The 13906-nt window shown below is 48.9% G+C and overlaps 1 protein-coding gene and 1 long non-coding RNA gene across 2 annotated transcripts in view; both read left to right on the top strand.

Moving 5' to 3' along the window:
* The window catches only part of PTH1R (parathyroid hormone 1 receptor), an 88579-nt gene extending 78585 nt beyond the window's left edge, over positions 1-9994 (top strand). The window contains exons 7-12 of the mRNA XM_033512163.1: positions 165-225; positions 2491-2557; positions 5879-5973; positions 7677-7818; positions 8233-8274; positions 9461-9994. Coding sequence (XP_033368054.1) covers positions 165-225; positions 2491-2557; positions 5879-5973; positions 7677-7818; positions 8233-8274; positions 9461-9823 — 770 coding nt within the window. The 3' untranslated portion in view covers positions 9824-9994. The remainder of the gene's footprint in view (positions 1-164; positions 226-2490; positions 2558-5878; positions 5974-7676; positions 7819-8232; positions 8275-9460) is intronic.
* Positions 9995-11281: 1287 nt separating this feature from the next.
* Positions 11282-13906, top strand: part of LOC107214658 — a 3553-nt gene continuing 928 nt past the window's right edge. The window contains exon 1 of the long non-coding RNA XR_001524988.1: positions 11282-13886. This is a non-coding gene — a long non-coding RNA (uncharacterized LOC107214658). The remainder of the gene's footprint in view (positions 13887-13906) is intronic.

Raw genomic sequence — 13906 nt, 5'->3', positions numbered from 1 at the left:
CCAGTTCAGTTCTAAGATGTGAAACTCAGCTTTCTCAAGACTCAGTTATTCCTGAACAATTAAAAACTGCTCCTTCCACCTTCCCCTAACCCAATCCACCTGGAATTTTGATGCCGGAGCCCTCGGTCCCATGCTGACCTCGTGTCACCTGTGTTCTCTTGCAGGACTCCCTGCTGTGTTTGTCACAGTGTGGGCCAGCGTCAGAGCCACCCTGGCCGACACAGAGTAAGTCCCACTGGGTTTCCTTCTCTCCCCTTCATGTGCGGAGTTTTGTGGGATTTCAGATTCAAAAGGAAAAAGAACCAGGCAAAGCTGGAATTCTACTCCGACATCATTAACTTTTGGAGGAGGGTGGTGGATGGAAGGGAAGGATAATTTTTCCTTTCATTTTGCAGGATTCAGTAAATGGGAATACCTGTGGTTGTTATCCCTGGGGACAAAGGGATTGTCTGGAATCAATCTGGGACACAGCAGCTGCAGCACAGTCAGAGAAGTTTGGTGGGGCTGGGGTGGTAGAACTCCAACTCCTCCATGGATTTTACAATCCCAGAATGGTTTGGGTTGGGAGAGACCTTAAAGCCCATCCCATTCCACCCTCTGCCATGGGCAGGGACTCCTTCCACTATCCCAGGTTGCTCCAAGCCCCATCCAACCTGGCCTTTCCCCCAAAATTCCAAGGCTTGACCACACAAGCGCTTCCATTTTGCCAGGATCCTCCAGCAGAGGGTCCCCAGGCATTCCCAAATGGCTTTGCATGGGAAGACTCCACGTTCCAAAGGGGATTTCAGCTCCCGGCTTGGACAGGTGGATCAGCAGAGCTACTGAAGGGGGACATGTGTGTGACACAGGCCCATCCTCACAGTGGCTTCCAGGGAACACTGACGGCTTTCCAGCCTCACTTTCTTGGATGAGCTGGCCTGGGAAAACTGCAGCTGCCACGTGGGGGTTACCTGGATCAGACAAGGAAAAGCCTGTGGCATTCCTGTCTCCAGAGCTGGAGAGAATTCCAGCAGAATATTTAACACTGAGCCAGCTTTTCCAAGGACTGCTGGAAACTCCTGGGAGCAAATAGAGCCCACTTATTGGCAGATGGAGGATTGGATACAAATTTCCCAACATCCCAATATCCCAATATCCCAATATCCCAACATCCCAATATCCCAATATCCCAACATCCCAACTTCCCAATATCCCAATATCCCAACTTCCCAATATCCCAACATCCCAACATTCCAATATCCCAATATCCCAATATCCCAACATCCCAACATCCCAACATCCCAACATCCCAATATCCCAATATCCCAACATCCCAACTTCCCAACACCCCAACTTCCCAACATCCCAACTTCCCAATATCCCAATATCCCAACATCCCAATATCCCAACTTCCCAATATCCCAACTTCCCAATATCCCAATATCCCAATAGCCCGATATCCCAATATCTCAATATCCCAACATCCCAACTTCCCAATATCCCAAAATCCCAAGCTCCCAGAATCCCAACATCCCAATATCCCAGAATCCAAATATCCATGTCACCAACAGGCCCTTCCAGTCCTCACTGGGATAAGGACCGAAGGTGGATGGAGATAAAGATTTGGGGGGATTTGGCTGGGTCTCCCTGCCAGGGCAGCGTTGAAGGAAACCCGGGAAGCGAGTGTGGAATCCCAGCACTGTCCCCGTCACCGCGTGTCAGACACCACCTGTCCCCATGGGAAGCTGTGCAGGTGTAATTCCAAGAGGAAATCATGGAATGGTTGGCTTGGAAAAGACCTTTCAAGGTCATCTAATCCAACTCCCTGCCATGAGCAGGGACAGATCCGGAGAGAGGCCTACGGGGAAACTGGAGAGGGATTATCCATCAGGAACTGGAGGGACAGGACACGGGGAGTGGAAATGGAAAATTCCCACTGCCAGAGGTCAAGGATAGATGGGATATTGGGAAAAATTCTTCCCTGAGAGGGTAGGGAGGCCCTGGCACTGTTCATGCAGAAAAGCTGTGGCTGCCTCATCCTTGGAAGTGTCCAAGGCCAGGTTGGAAGGGGCTTGGAGCAACCTCTTTCCCATGGCAGGGATTTGGAATTAAACCATCTTTAAGGTCCCTTCCAACCCCACTCATTCCAGGATCCTGTGATCTCTCCTGTGTTCATGAAACCTGGATTACTTTTAATGTAGGGACTTTTTTCTGGCAAGGAAGCGAAAAAGTGGGAAAGGGCCAAGTCTGGATGAGTGTGGAAAGATCTGGAAAGAGCTTCACCCTCTGGAGAGCAGCACCATCCCAGCCACAGGAATATTCTCATTTTTTAATAGCAAAACAGCAGGAAAAGGGACATCCCAAAGTTTCACGGAGTTCAGGCAGGGTTAGAGTAAGGTCCTTCCACCAGGCTTTGGAGGAACTCATCCTTCCAGGGGGATTTTTCCAAGGAAACTCTTGAGTCGCTGGCTCTTCCGATGCTTTCCTGACCTGATGTCGATCTCTCCTCAGGTGTTGGGACTTGAGTGCTGGCAATTTAAAGTGGATTATTCAGGTGCCCATCCTGGCAGCTATCGTGGTGAGTTTGGGAGGAGAGAGGGGCTGGCAGGCCTTTGGGTCCTTGGGAAGGGCTGATCCAGGATTTCCCACTCTAATCACCCCATTATCAAAAATCCTGCCCTATAATGACCCCTCCATGTCCCTTTCGAGGGGTTGATGTTTGTCCTGCCTGGAATTTTGGCAGCTGAATGTGGCAGAAGGGTTTGTGGGTGACTTCAAGGAGAGAAAAATCCCACATTTTTAGGGCTCAGACCCTAAAATCATTAATGAAACCAACATTCAAGGTGATATTTCCAACCCAGGTGATCCTGGAAACTCTCAGGGGTCATAACGTGTTCTTACCAAGCATCTCCGGTCGGAAGAGATGGAATTTGGGGTCTGTAGCTGGACCAAAGCTTTTCCCAGGCATGTTCCAGGGTGATCCCGTTCTTTCTGAGCAGATAAAAGTTTGGGAAGCCAGAGGTGGGAAGGGAAATGAAACCATCCCGGATCTGATTGGGTCTTTAATCACTGAGGGTGGATTATTCCAACCCCCACCCAGGAGCCAGAGGGGAAGGAAAGGATCCAAGTGACGTTATCCCAACACAGGAGGAGCTCTCCAAAGCTGGAGAGAGCATTAAAAGATTTAATTATCTGCACCAGATGAATCCAATTATGTCCCCATTAATGAATTCATTAATTACCCTCTTCCCCCTCTCTTTATTTGGGGCTCTCCATTGCTCAGTCTCCTGATGGAATCCAGGTAAAAGAGCTCACGCACTCCCCCAAATCCCATCTCCCTTTCCACTCATCCACGAGCGGAGTCCGTAGGAATCTCTCCAGAGCCTTTGGAGTCAGGTTCTTCCTCCTGCCTCACAAACCAGGAGGCCTTGGAAGATGTTCAGTGCGAGTCAGAAGAACTCCAGACACACCAAGAGCAGGAAAATTTTCGAGGTGGATGTGCTCATTAGGTGAGATTTTTGGGGTCTGGGGGCGCTGCGTTTCATCCTTTTGGTGGAAATTCTCCACCCGGCTCCAGCGATTCCTCGGAAGAGGCGCATCACCGAGACCACATCTTTGGAAATGGAACAGCGGAGGCTGGAGGAGAAAGTTCAGATGGTTCAATTAAATGAATTCCAGCAACCCCATCGCATTCCATTTAAAGGCCAATTAGCAGAGAAGAAGGAGCCCAATTGAGGCTCATCCTTGGAAAAATAAGGTTTCTCCGGGAGGCTGTGCCTGTGCCCTGGCAGTATGCAAATGCAGCTGTTTATTATGCAAAAATATTCCGCGGGTTGCGTCTGTTTGATTTCTGTGGGTTCGCATTGTTCGCTTGGCTGCTTCTGCCATTCCCACGTTGCTGGACTGAGTCCTGCGTTTTCTGGATGAGATTTTGGAGGCTGAGGGGTTTAAAATCTCTCCACTTTCTGCTGACTCAGATGTGATTCTTCTGTCTGGGTTTCTTTTCCAACTCAGCACGTTTGGGGAAACCAGAGGAGTTTCCCTCCTGGGTGTGATAAGGTTGGGCATCTTTAATTTTGCCGACAAATGCAGAACAAGATCCCGCTTTGGAGCCTTTAAAGCTGGAAAAGCTCCTGTAGAGAGATAAATCCTGCTTGGTTTTTCCCTTCCAGATGATTTCCAAGGAATTAAATGCCCACAGGCTCTGCGCTTCCCTGCCTGTCCGTCTGTCCGTTCCTCCCTTATAATCCCTGTGCCAGCCAGGAAATCTCAGCCAAATGGAACTCATGGAATGGGGTTGCAGGGATGTAAAATTCCCACAAACCTCATGAAAACAGGGAAATGGATATGGGAGAGGATTTTCACCCATATCCCAGTGACGGAAAGGGTGTGGCACAACCTTCCCTGATTGTTTTTTTTATGGAGAAGAAGTTCCAAATGAGCTTGTACCTCCTTAAAGGAGAAGGAAAACCAGGAAAACCAGGAAAACCAGGAAAACCAGGCCCTGCTGCTTCATCAGCTCAGGGAATTCCTGGTTTTACCAGGCAGGATAATTGACCATGGGAACAACTCTCCAGTGGTTGTGGTGAGATCTCTGTCATGAAAATACTAGATCGTGGATCTGCTCTGGCTTCAACCAAAATGAATCCAAGGAGGTCTCCTGGACTGCCCAGCCTGAGGTTCACGATGGTCCCTCCCCAAAATTCCGAGCCGGTTTGTGGCGTGGTAATTCAGTATCCTGAAATGCTGAAGGCTCCGGAGGAATCCGTAGGCATTATCCAACAACGTGGATCTGCTCAGTGCAGTTACAGGCCAGTTCTGCCTGTGCCCTCTCCATAGAGGGTCTGGCTGGGCCAGCAGCTGCTGGAATCCAGGGAAAGCAAGCCCTGAAGAGCCCTGCAGAGACAGGAATCTCCCCAGTGTCAACCCATCTTTCCTCTCCATGAGGTGTCGCCATTAAATTTTCCTCAGTTCCTCATAGGACAAGATTGGAATCACGGAGTCACGAAGGTTGGAAATGTTCTACCAGACCAAGTCCAACCATTCCCCCAGCACCACCATGGTCACCGCTTACTCTTGTCCTCAAGGGCCACATCCACCCAAGATTCCACCACTTCCCAGAATGGGAAATCCACCACTTCCCGGAATGGGGACTCCACCACTTCCCGGGATGGGAATTCCACCACTTCCTGGGATGGGGACTCCACCACTTCCTGGGATGGGGACTCCACCACTTCCCAGGACAGTGATTCCACTTCTTCCTGGGGCAGCCTGTTCCAAGGTGCTCGGGTGCCACTGGAGTTCTCTTGAGCCTTTGACCATGAGCTGGGTTCACAGATGTGTCTCCCTGAAAAACTGAAATATATTCCCTGACTGTCCTTGTCCACTCCACCCTAAACACTTCCCAGAGGAAGCTCGGCAGTAGGAATATGGGAGAAGTCCAACAGTTTTGTTGCCCTTCTGCATTCTTGAGCTGTTGTTTCCACTTAGGTCCACTCTGTGTCCTCGCCATGGTGCATTTGGCTTGTTCCTCTTTCCTTTGGCACATGGAAATGTGGGGAGACATCCTACAGGTGTTCCCGGTATCCCAAGGGGATCTGAATCCCAGCTGGGCTGGGAAAGACAAATCAAACCTCGTTTTGGCCTTCTCCGGGTGCCTGCTGGGCTGGCTGGCTCAGATGTTTCCACGTGAAATGTCCACACTTTGTGAGCCGTTCCATATTGTCCCTGAAGGCTAAAAACCCTGGGATCACTCCTGGAACGCCCATCCCTTCCACAGGAGGAGGTTCTTCCCCAGCCCCTGCCTCACCTGGGGGAAACACCAGCTGAACAACACCACCATTTTCATCAATTTTTAACATTTTTCATCTCTTTGTTTTTTGTTCTCTTCTCCTTGCAGGTAAATTTTATTCTCTTTATCAATATTATCAGAGTCCTCGCAACCAAGCTCCGAGAGACAAATGCAGGGAGGTGCGACTCGAGACAACAGTACAGGTGAGGGTCACCCACCCTGTCCCCTCCTGGGATGGCACAAAGTCCCTGGTTCACCCCCTTGGCTCTGGAGAAAGCCCAGGGTGACGCTGGTGCCACCTCAAATGACTTGAAACGTTCGTTCTCCTCCAAGTGTGGTAATGCAAAATGAGCCAGAGCAAATTAAAACTCTCCTAAAGCTTTCAAATCCAGCCTGCTGAAGGTTAGGGAGGAATTCCAGCTCTTCAGGCAGTTTTTGAACCAAAAATACAAAAATGAAATGTTGTTTGCGCTGTTGAAGGCCGTAAAACTTGAATCGGTTTATTTGCTTATTTTGATTTTCCTCCTGCGTTTTGTTAAGCTTGGCCTATTTGTTAAACCTGCCCTTGAGCGGGTGATTCGCTGCCTTGGCTGAACTGAAAAAAAAAATATTCCAATTTCATTTCATGTTTTGTTTGGTTTTCCTTTGTCCTGCCAGCTCATCTCCCTTGATAGTTCAGGTTATTTGTGGCGTGGTCAAAAACTGGATGGAAAAATCGGATTGCTGGGCCACCACGGCTGCTTGAGAGCTCCCAAGGCTTCTCGGGATCTCCTGGACTGCCCAGCAGGCCACTTGGGAAGGGGGGAGAGCAGAATGATCCGGGATGTAAACCATGAGCTCATTGCTCCCACCTCCCTCTCCAAACACACATTTGAGGCAGGAGGGGGATTTGGCAGGAAAACACCTCCCAGTTTTCCTCGCTGCCCTGTCAGGGCTCTGATTTATCCATTTATTTACTTCTCCCTGGCTGAAGCTTTGCCATTAATTATGGTTTGGATGGGGCCTGCTCCTTTTAAAGTGTTAAATTCCCTCGGTGGTTTGCAGGCGCTGGACAGAGGCAGCGCCGGAGTTTTCTGGGAGTGATTCCCGCCCTTCCCGATCCCTGCTGCACTCAGGGACTTGCTGGAACTCTTGGCACAAGGTTTAATCCCTCAATTAATGTCACTTCCAGGCAAAGCCGATTCCCTCCGGAGCCAGCCCAGCCAAACACTCCGGGCTGTGGTGTCTCCTCGGAGTCCCCAGTGCTGGTTCTGTGCTGAGGTGGAGCTGCTTCCTGAAAAAAGGAGCTTTTCCAAGTGATGCTGAAGCCTGGAGCACCTCCTGGGAGTGCTCACCTCTGCTCTGTCCTCCCCCCCTGGATATCTGGAGCAATTCCACTCCTAATTCCTAAATCCCTCTGCTCCGGATCTGCTCATTGCACAGGAGCCACTGATCCAGGGTGGATTTTCCTGTCTTGCCTCGATGGAGTGGTTGAGGTTGGAAAAGATCTCTGGAAGCCGATTTTCCGACCTGCTGCTCGAGCAGTGTCGGGTGCAGGAAGGTGGGGAGCCATCCTTTAGGGATCAGGGGGTTTGGAGCCTGAGGGCTGGAATGGCAGCAGAAATCCCTTCCATTCCTTTCCTGGATTCCTCCAAACCCTGAGGCTGGAAAAGGCACCTCGGTGTCGTCACCTCCAGCGTCGCACAAGGACGCGTTGAGGGGTTGGACTGGCACACGCTGGGGCACGAAACAACAGCTTGGAATTCCCGGTGGAATTCCTCCGTAAACATCCCATATCCAAGGGGACGAGGAGGAAACCACGAGCAGCTCGCGCCCAGTGACAAAACTCTGGCTTGGTGATGCCGGGGAGGTTTATCCATGCACTAATTCCCGCTGTATCCCTGTTGTTTTTTTTTTTCCCCTGCAGGAAGCTGCTGAAATCTACCCTCGTCCTTATGCCTCTGTTTGGCGTTCACTATATTGTTTTCATGGCTATGCCATACACAGACGTGTCAGGGATTCTTTGGCAAGTTCAAATGCACTATGAAATGCTGTTCAACTCTTTCCAGGTACCGGGACTCTGGGAAAACATGGGAATTTCAGTGGGGAGGGGAGGGAAAGGCTGGCTTTGGAAGCAGGGCTGGGTTTACAATGCGCTAGAATTCATTCAGGAGGGGAATTGAAAATATTTTCTGTTTGTGAAACACAATGAACAAAGGGGAAGTGTGTCCAGGAAAAAACGCTCTTCCCAGTGCATCCCAAGATCCCATTGGCCTTTTGTCCCCCAGGACACTCTGCTGGCTCCTTGTCCACCAGGAGCTCCGTCCACAGGGAATTCTCTCTGTTTCCTGCCCCGCTGAACAATCCCACGTTTCTCACACACATTTTCCACAGCAGGATTTCAATCTCTGGGGGTGCTGGGTGGAAAAGAGACCCAGATTTCCTTCAATTCCCGTTAATTTGTTGTTTCTTCTTCTTTCCAGGGATTTTTTGTTGCCATCATATACTGTTTTTGCAACGGGGAGGTGAGTCATGAACATCTTCATTCCCTCCTTTCATGGGTTAATTCCACACCCAGGTGGACTCACATCCTCATTTTTCGACAACAAACAACCTCATTTTGCAGTCCAAAGTCCCTCAGTCCACATAAAAAATTCAAATTCTCATTCTTTTTTTCTGGAGGAAAACCCCCAGGTCGATATGGCACCAATAAATGAACTACTGGAAGGAGATAATGGAGAAAAAATGTGGAATTTTTAAATTTCCCAGCACAAGTGCTGCTTAGTGCTGCTTCATCTCAAATTAAGAAGATAAATGGATTGATTGAGTCACTGATTAACCAAAAAGAAAAGAAAAATCTGGATTTTTCCAGTCTTTTTTGGCTTTTTTGACTATTTCCAGAATAATACACTTTAATTTCTCCATTTCCATTAGTTCCCTCTATTGTTAATTAAGCAAGTGGATGGTCAGCGGCTGCAACCCAGGGAAGAACTTCCACGGACTGGCATAAAGCAAAATTTATGGATTTTTAAGGGGAATTTATGACCTGAATTTGTGGATTTTAAGGGGAATTTATAACTTCAATTTATGGATTGTAAGGGGAATTTATAACTTAAATTTATGGATTTTAAGGGGAATTTATAACTTCAATTTATGCATTTTAAGGGGAATTTATAACTTAAATTTATGCATTTTAAGGGAAAATGAAACTACAGAATCACTTTTTATGTTCTGCAGATCAAACGAAGATAAAATCTAAGGGGAGTTGATCTCATCCTAACTTTAGCAACCTACTTTAGACCCAGTCTAAAATTCCCATTCCAGGGAAATTTCTCAGGTTTTGGGTGCCTCTCAAGGTGGTTTTTCCCACTCACACTTGATTTTGACTGGACATGGAGACAATTCCCTCCTGGAAGCGCCGCTCTCCGTCCCTTAGCCCTTGGCCAGAGCTATCCCACCTGTCCAGCCAGATCTTTTCAGCCATTCCCAGTGTCCAATATCTCATTTGGAAAGGGCAGATTTCATGTGAGCTTTTTGTTCCTTCCAATTTCACGGAATCACGAATCCTCCTGAATTGGAAGGGACCACAAAATTCTGAGTCCCCACAGATCTTTCAGCCCGTTCTGTCTACAGACACTGCGTTTTTCCAGCATTTTTTCTTCTCCCACTGATGAGGTTTTTTTTTCCCCCTTCCTTTTTTTTTCCCCTCAGGTCCAAGCAGAAATAAAGAAGTCATGGAGCAGGTGGACTTTAGCACTTGACTTTAAAAGGAAAGCCCGGAGTGGGAGCACAACCTACAGTTATGGACCAATGGTTTCCCACACCAGCATCACAAACGTAGCCACCAGAGGGGCCCTCGCCCTCCACCTCAACACCAGACTTATCCCAGGGACCCTCAACGGCCACCGGAATTTGCCAGGTTATGTGAAAAACGGCTCCATTTCCGAGAATTCCATGCCTTCCTCCGGCCCAGAGCAGTACAACAAAGATGAGGAATACCTGAACGGCTCCGGGCTTTACGACGGAGACAGACCCACGGTCCTCGTGGAAGAGGAGAGAGAGACAGTGATGTAAAGACGGGAGGAGGGGGAAAAAATAATTCAGCCAAAGGATGAAAAAGGTTCCTGGAGTGGAGCATTTAGTGGGAAAAGACCATCAGGCCACGCAGCGGATTCCAAGGGTTTCCATGCAGTTTCTCCGTTCTGTGGAATGAGAGATTAAGTTATTTGGGGGGAAAAAAAAAAAGCGAGCCACCGACGTGGCCAGCGGGTGATCCCATCCATTAATCCGTGACCCAGAGCTCTCCAGACCTGCTGGACACCAGAGATCCTCGTGGAGGGATCTGCGTGGTCCTCGGATTCCTTGGAGAGCGTGGGCAGCCAAGGACAACGGGAGTGTCCCCCGGGAAAGCGGGAGGCGCGCAGGGAGGGAGCGGTGCCATCGTCCTGGGAGGGGACAAGGCAGGCTGGGTGCTGGCTTTGGTTTGTTCTCTGCCTGTGAACCTGCCTGGTGACACACACGGGGACGGGAATGGTCACGTTGGGTACGACCTGTCCCGTTCTTCTTCCCTTGGGAATTCTCACTCCTTGGCAAAATGTTCCTCTGGGGTGGGGAGGGTTAACAGCTCATGGATGCAGGTGGGGATGGTCCTCTCTTTTCCCTGAGTTCTGGGAGCGAGGAGGGAACCGGAGCAATCTGGATGTGGTTATGGGAATGTGCGGCATTCCTGTTCTTCCAGAGGGGGTGGTGGAGAGGGAACCACCGAGGGCGTGGAATTTGCACATCCCGGAGGGGTCTTTGTGGCTAAAATCGGTTTCCAGGGTGGAAAAGTCAGCCCTCCCTTTTTGTGGGCACTCCTGGAAAGCGACTTCAGTCCTTCCTTAAAACTCGGAATTGTTCCTCACTCTGCCCTCTGAATGTCCTGTTCCACAAGGTCATGGAATCCTGGAATGGTTTGGGCTGGAAGGGACCTTAAAAGGTCACCTCATTCCAACCCCTTCCCCGGGCAGGGACACCTCCCACTGTCCCCGGCTGCTCCAAGCCCCATCCAACCTGGCCTTGGACACTTCTGGGGATGGAGGATCCACAGTTTCTCTGGACAATTAATCTGAACCCTAATGAGGAGAAAGACTCCACCAGCAGCAACCAGCTGCTCTTCTGAGGGCTAATTAAGGATTAATTTCCCCAAGCTCTGAAGGAAGCCAGGAAGAGAAGGTGGGATCCTGACCTTGTGTCCCAAATCTTTATCATCCTCTCAGATTAGGGCCTGACCAAATCCCAGTGGAATCCAGGGAGAAATCTCCTCCCTCTGGCATGTCTGAGGTTTGGATTCAGATTCGGTGGGGGATGTGGTGGCTGTGAGGTTCTGACAGGAGCTGGAGCTCCTCTCCATCTATCCCAGGGCACAGAATCCCTGAGGTTGGAAAAGCCCTCCAAGATCATCGAGTCAAATCCCCAGCAGAACCCCGAGTGCCACATCCAGGAATTCCTTGGACACCTTCAGGGATGGGCACTCCAAACCTCCCTGGGCAGCTCCTTCCAATGCCTGAGCTCCCTTTCCATGGGGGAATTCCTGCTGCTGTCCACCCTGAGCCTCCCCTGGCCCAGCCCGAGGCCGTTCCCTCTTGTCCCGAATAGAAATCTTTGACAGCCAATATTTATTTGTGATGTTCTTTTCTTGTTTTAAGTCATACCTCATCATAACCAAATCCCACCAAGTTAGAGGCAGCAAAATATCAACTTTTCAAAATTTAATCTGTTTTCTTGCTCTTTTCTTCTGCCCTTCCTGATTTTCTGGCTCAGAGACGTTTCTGAATTATCATTTCACTGCTGGAACAAAGCAAAAAATACCAAAAACCCCAATCGGTGACTCACTCTTTGCTTGTGTTTATTACTCAAGATTGAGAACATTTGACAATCCCTCAGAAATTCAAGGAATCAGCAAAAGCCATAAATTTATTTATAAACAAACATAACCCCCCTCTCCTAAAATGCAGCTCTCACTGAAATTAATTCAACACTGGGTTATTTAGGATTAAAATCAATCAAACCTGTTGTTAAAAGTAGATAAAAATTACAGGCACGAGGGTTGTGCAGGGAGAAGAATTTTTTTTTTTTTTTTAAATCATTTTGAATTGCAAATCACAAATAAATTTTTCTTCTCTGGATGTTTCTGTGCGTGAGCAACATCCATGCAAAAATTGGGATCATGCTGACACCAAAACAGAAGGAAAACTTCCACCAAGGCCCAGCAGGATCTGTTTGTCACAGGGTGTTCCCATCATTCCTGGGCTGATTCCAAACTCTTGATCGAGTGTGTGGATCGGGATCTGTCCTCTGGAGATCCAGAGTCCTCCTTCCTGGGTTTTAGTGAGGAAGAATCTGAGCTGGAACCTCTGGAAAGAGAGGAGAAGCCCCAGTTTTGGGTTGGGATTTGCCCTGGAAGGACAAACGGAATGATCCTGTTGGAGCTTAGCCAGAACCTTTGGATTCAGAGCAGGCTCCTCTTCCCTTCCTCCATCGCCAGGAGCTGAGGACATTTCCCAAAGAGTTTGTCCCTTCCAAAGGTCTGAGTCCAGCTGGGATGACAGTTCCTCTCCTTTGGGATTTCCCTGTGGAAACACAGCCCCAAAGGCCACCGGGAACAGAAACCTTGGAGGAGAGGATTAATTTGTTCAGGATTTATCCACAAATCCTGCAGGAACTGCAGGGCTTGTGCCTATCCTGGTTCAGATCCAACACGGGATCGTGGAGAGAGTAGCAAACATAGCATGGAATTGTTGTCATGGCATCATTGCCATGGAATCATTGTCATGGAATTGTTGTCATGGAATCGTTGTCATGGAATTGTTGTCGTGGAATCATCCCAGAATGAGTTGGGTTGGAAGGGACCTCAAAGCCCATCTCATTCCATAGCCAGGGACATCTTCCACAATCCCAGGTTGCTCCAAGCGCTGTCCACCTCAGAAAACAGGGGAAGAAACTTTCCCAAGTTCACTTCCAGGAGGAGGCAAAGATCCAAAAGAGCTGTTCCCGGATTTTTCCTAGTTTTCCCTCCTCCTTTGTGTCAGATCTGTGCCCGTTTTCCTCTCATCCTGGAAAACATCTGGCAATACTCTGGAGTTCTGTGGAGCCTCTCACTCCTCCAAGGCAAGCTGTGCATTGCAGTATCCCGGCTGACTGCCTCGCATGGAATCTCCCTGGAATCTTTCGGATCGGTGTCCTCTTCTCCAGAGCCACATGTTGGGCTTGGACGGGGAATCTCACCCCTGGCAGGTTCCTCTGCTGTTCCTCTTCTATTCCCACCCACAGCAGCAGAGTTCTCCTCCTGATTCCCGCTCTTTTTTCTGGGATTTAACAACTGTTTAATCTTCCTTTTATTTCTTTGGGATGGCTTTTGGCAGCAGTTTTGCCATTCCTGCTTCTCCTGGATAAGCGCAGACGATTGTTTTTCTGCCTCCTCCATTCTCCTTGGTCCGGGTTCAGATGAGATCATGTCTTGTCCTACCTCTCATCATTCCTCAACTCTGCTCCTTGTCTTCTTCTGGAGCCAAAAGGGTTCACAAAGATCTCCCAAAATCGAATTTCTCAGCCAGGGATTGGCTCTGTTTATCTCTTTATGGGCAATCAGCTGGAGGTCAGGGAACATCCACAGAGCTGGGAAGGATTTTCCACTTTCTAAACAATAAAAATCCACGGAAAGGCAAGATCTCCAAAGTTTTTCTTCCTTTTGGTTGTCTTGACAAATTCAGTGGCCGAAAGGGTTTTTAATTTCAGGTTCTGATGTTTCAGGAAGTTAAGAAACCTCATTCATAGGTTGGGTTCTTTTTCTCACACGTCCTCCTTTGGTGATTCCATGTCCTCCTTGATATCTTCATGTCTTCCCTGATGTTTCCATGTCCTCCTTGGTCTTTCCAAGTTCTTCTCAGTGTTTCCAAGTTCTCCTTGGTGTTTCCAGGTCCTCCTTGGTGTTTCCAAATTCTCCTTGGTGTCTTCATGTCCTCCCTGATGTTTCCATGTCCTCCTCAGTGTTTTCAGGTCCTCCTTGGTGTTTCCAAGTTCTCCTCGGTGTTTCCAGGTCCCTCTTGATGTCTTCATGTCCTCCCTGATGTTTCCATGTCCTCCTTGGTGTTTTCAGGTCCTCCTTGGTGTTTCCAA

This window comes from Parus major, chromosome 2, assembly GCF_001522545.3.
Source record: "Parus major isolate Abel chromosome 2, Parus_major1.1, whole genome shotgun sequence".
Taxonomy (NCBI): domain Eukaryota; kingdom Metazoa; phylum Chordata; class Aves; order Passeriformes; family Paridae; genus Parus; species Parus major.
This window is presented reverse-complemented; position numbering and strand designations above follow the sequence as displayed.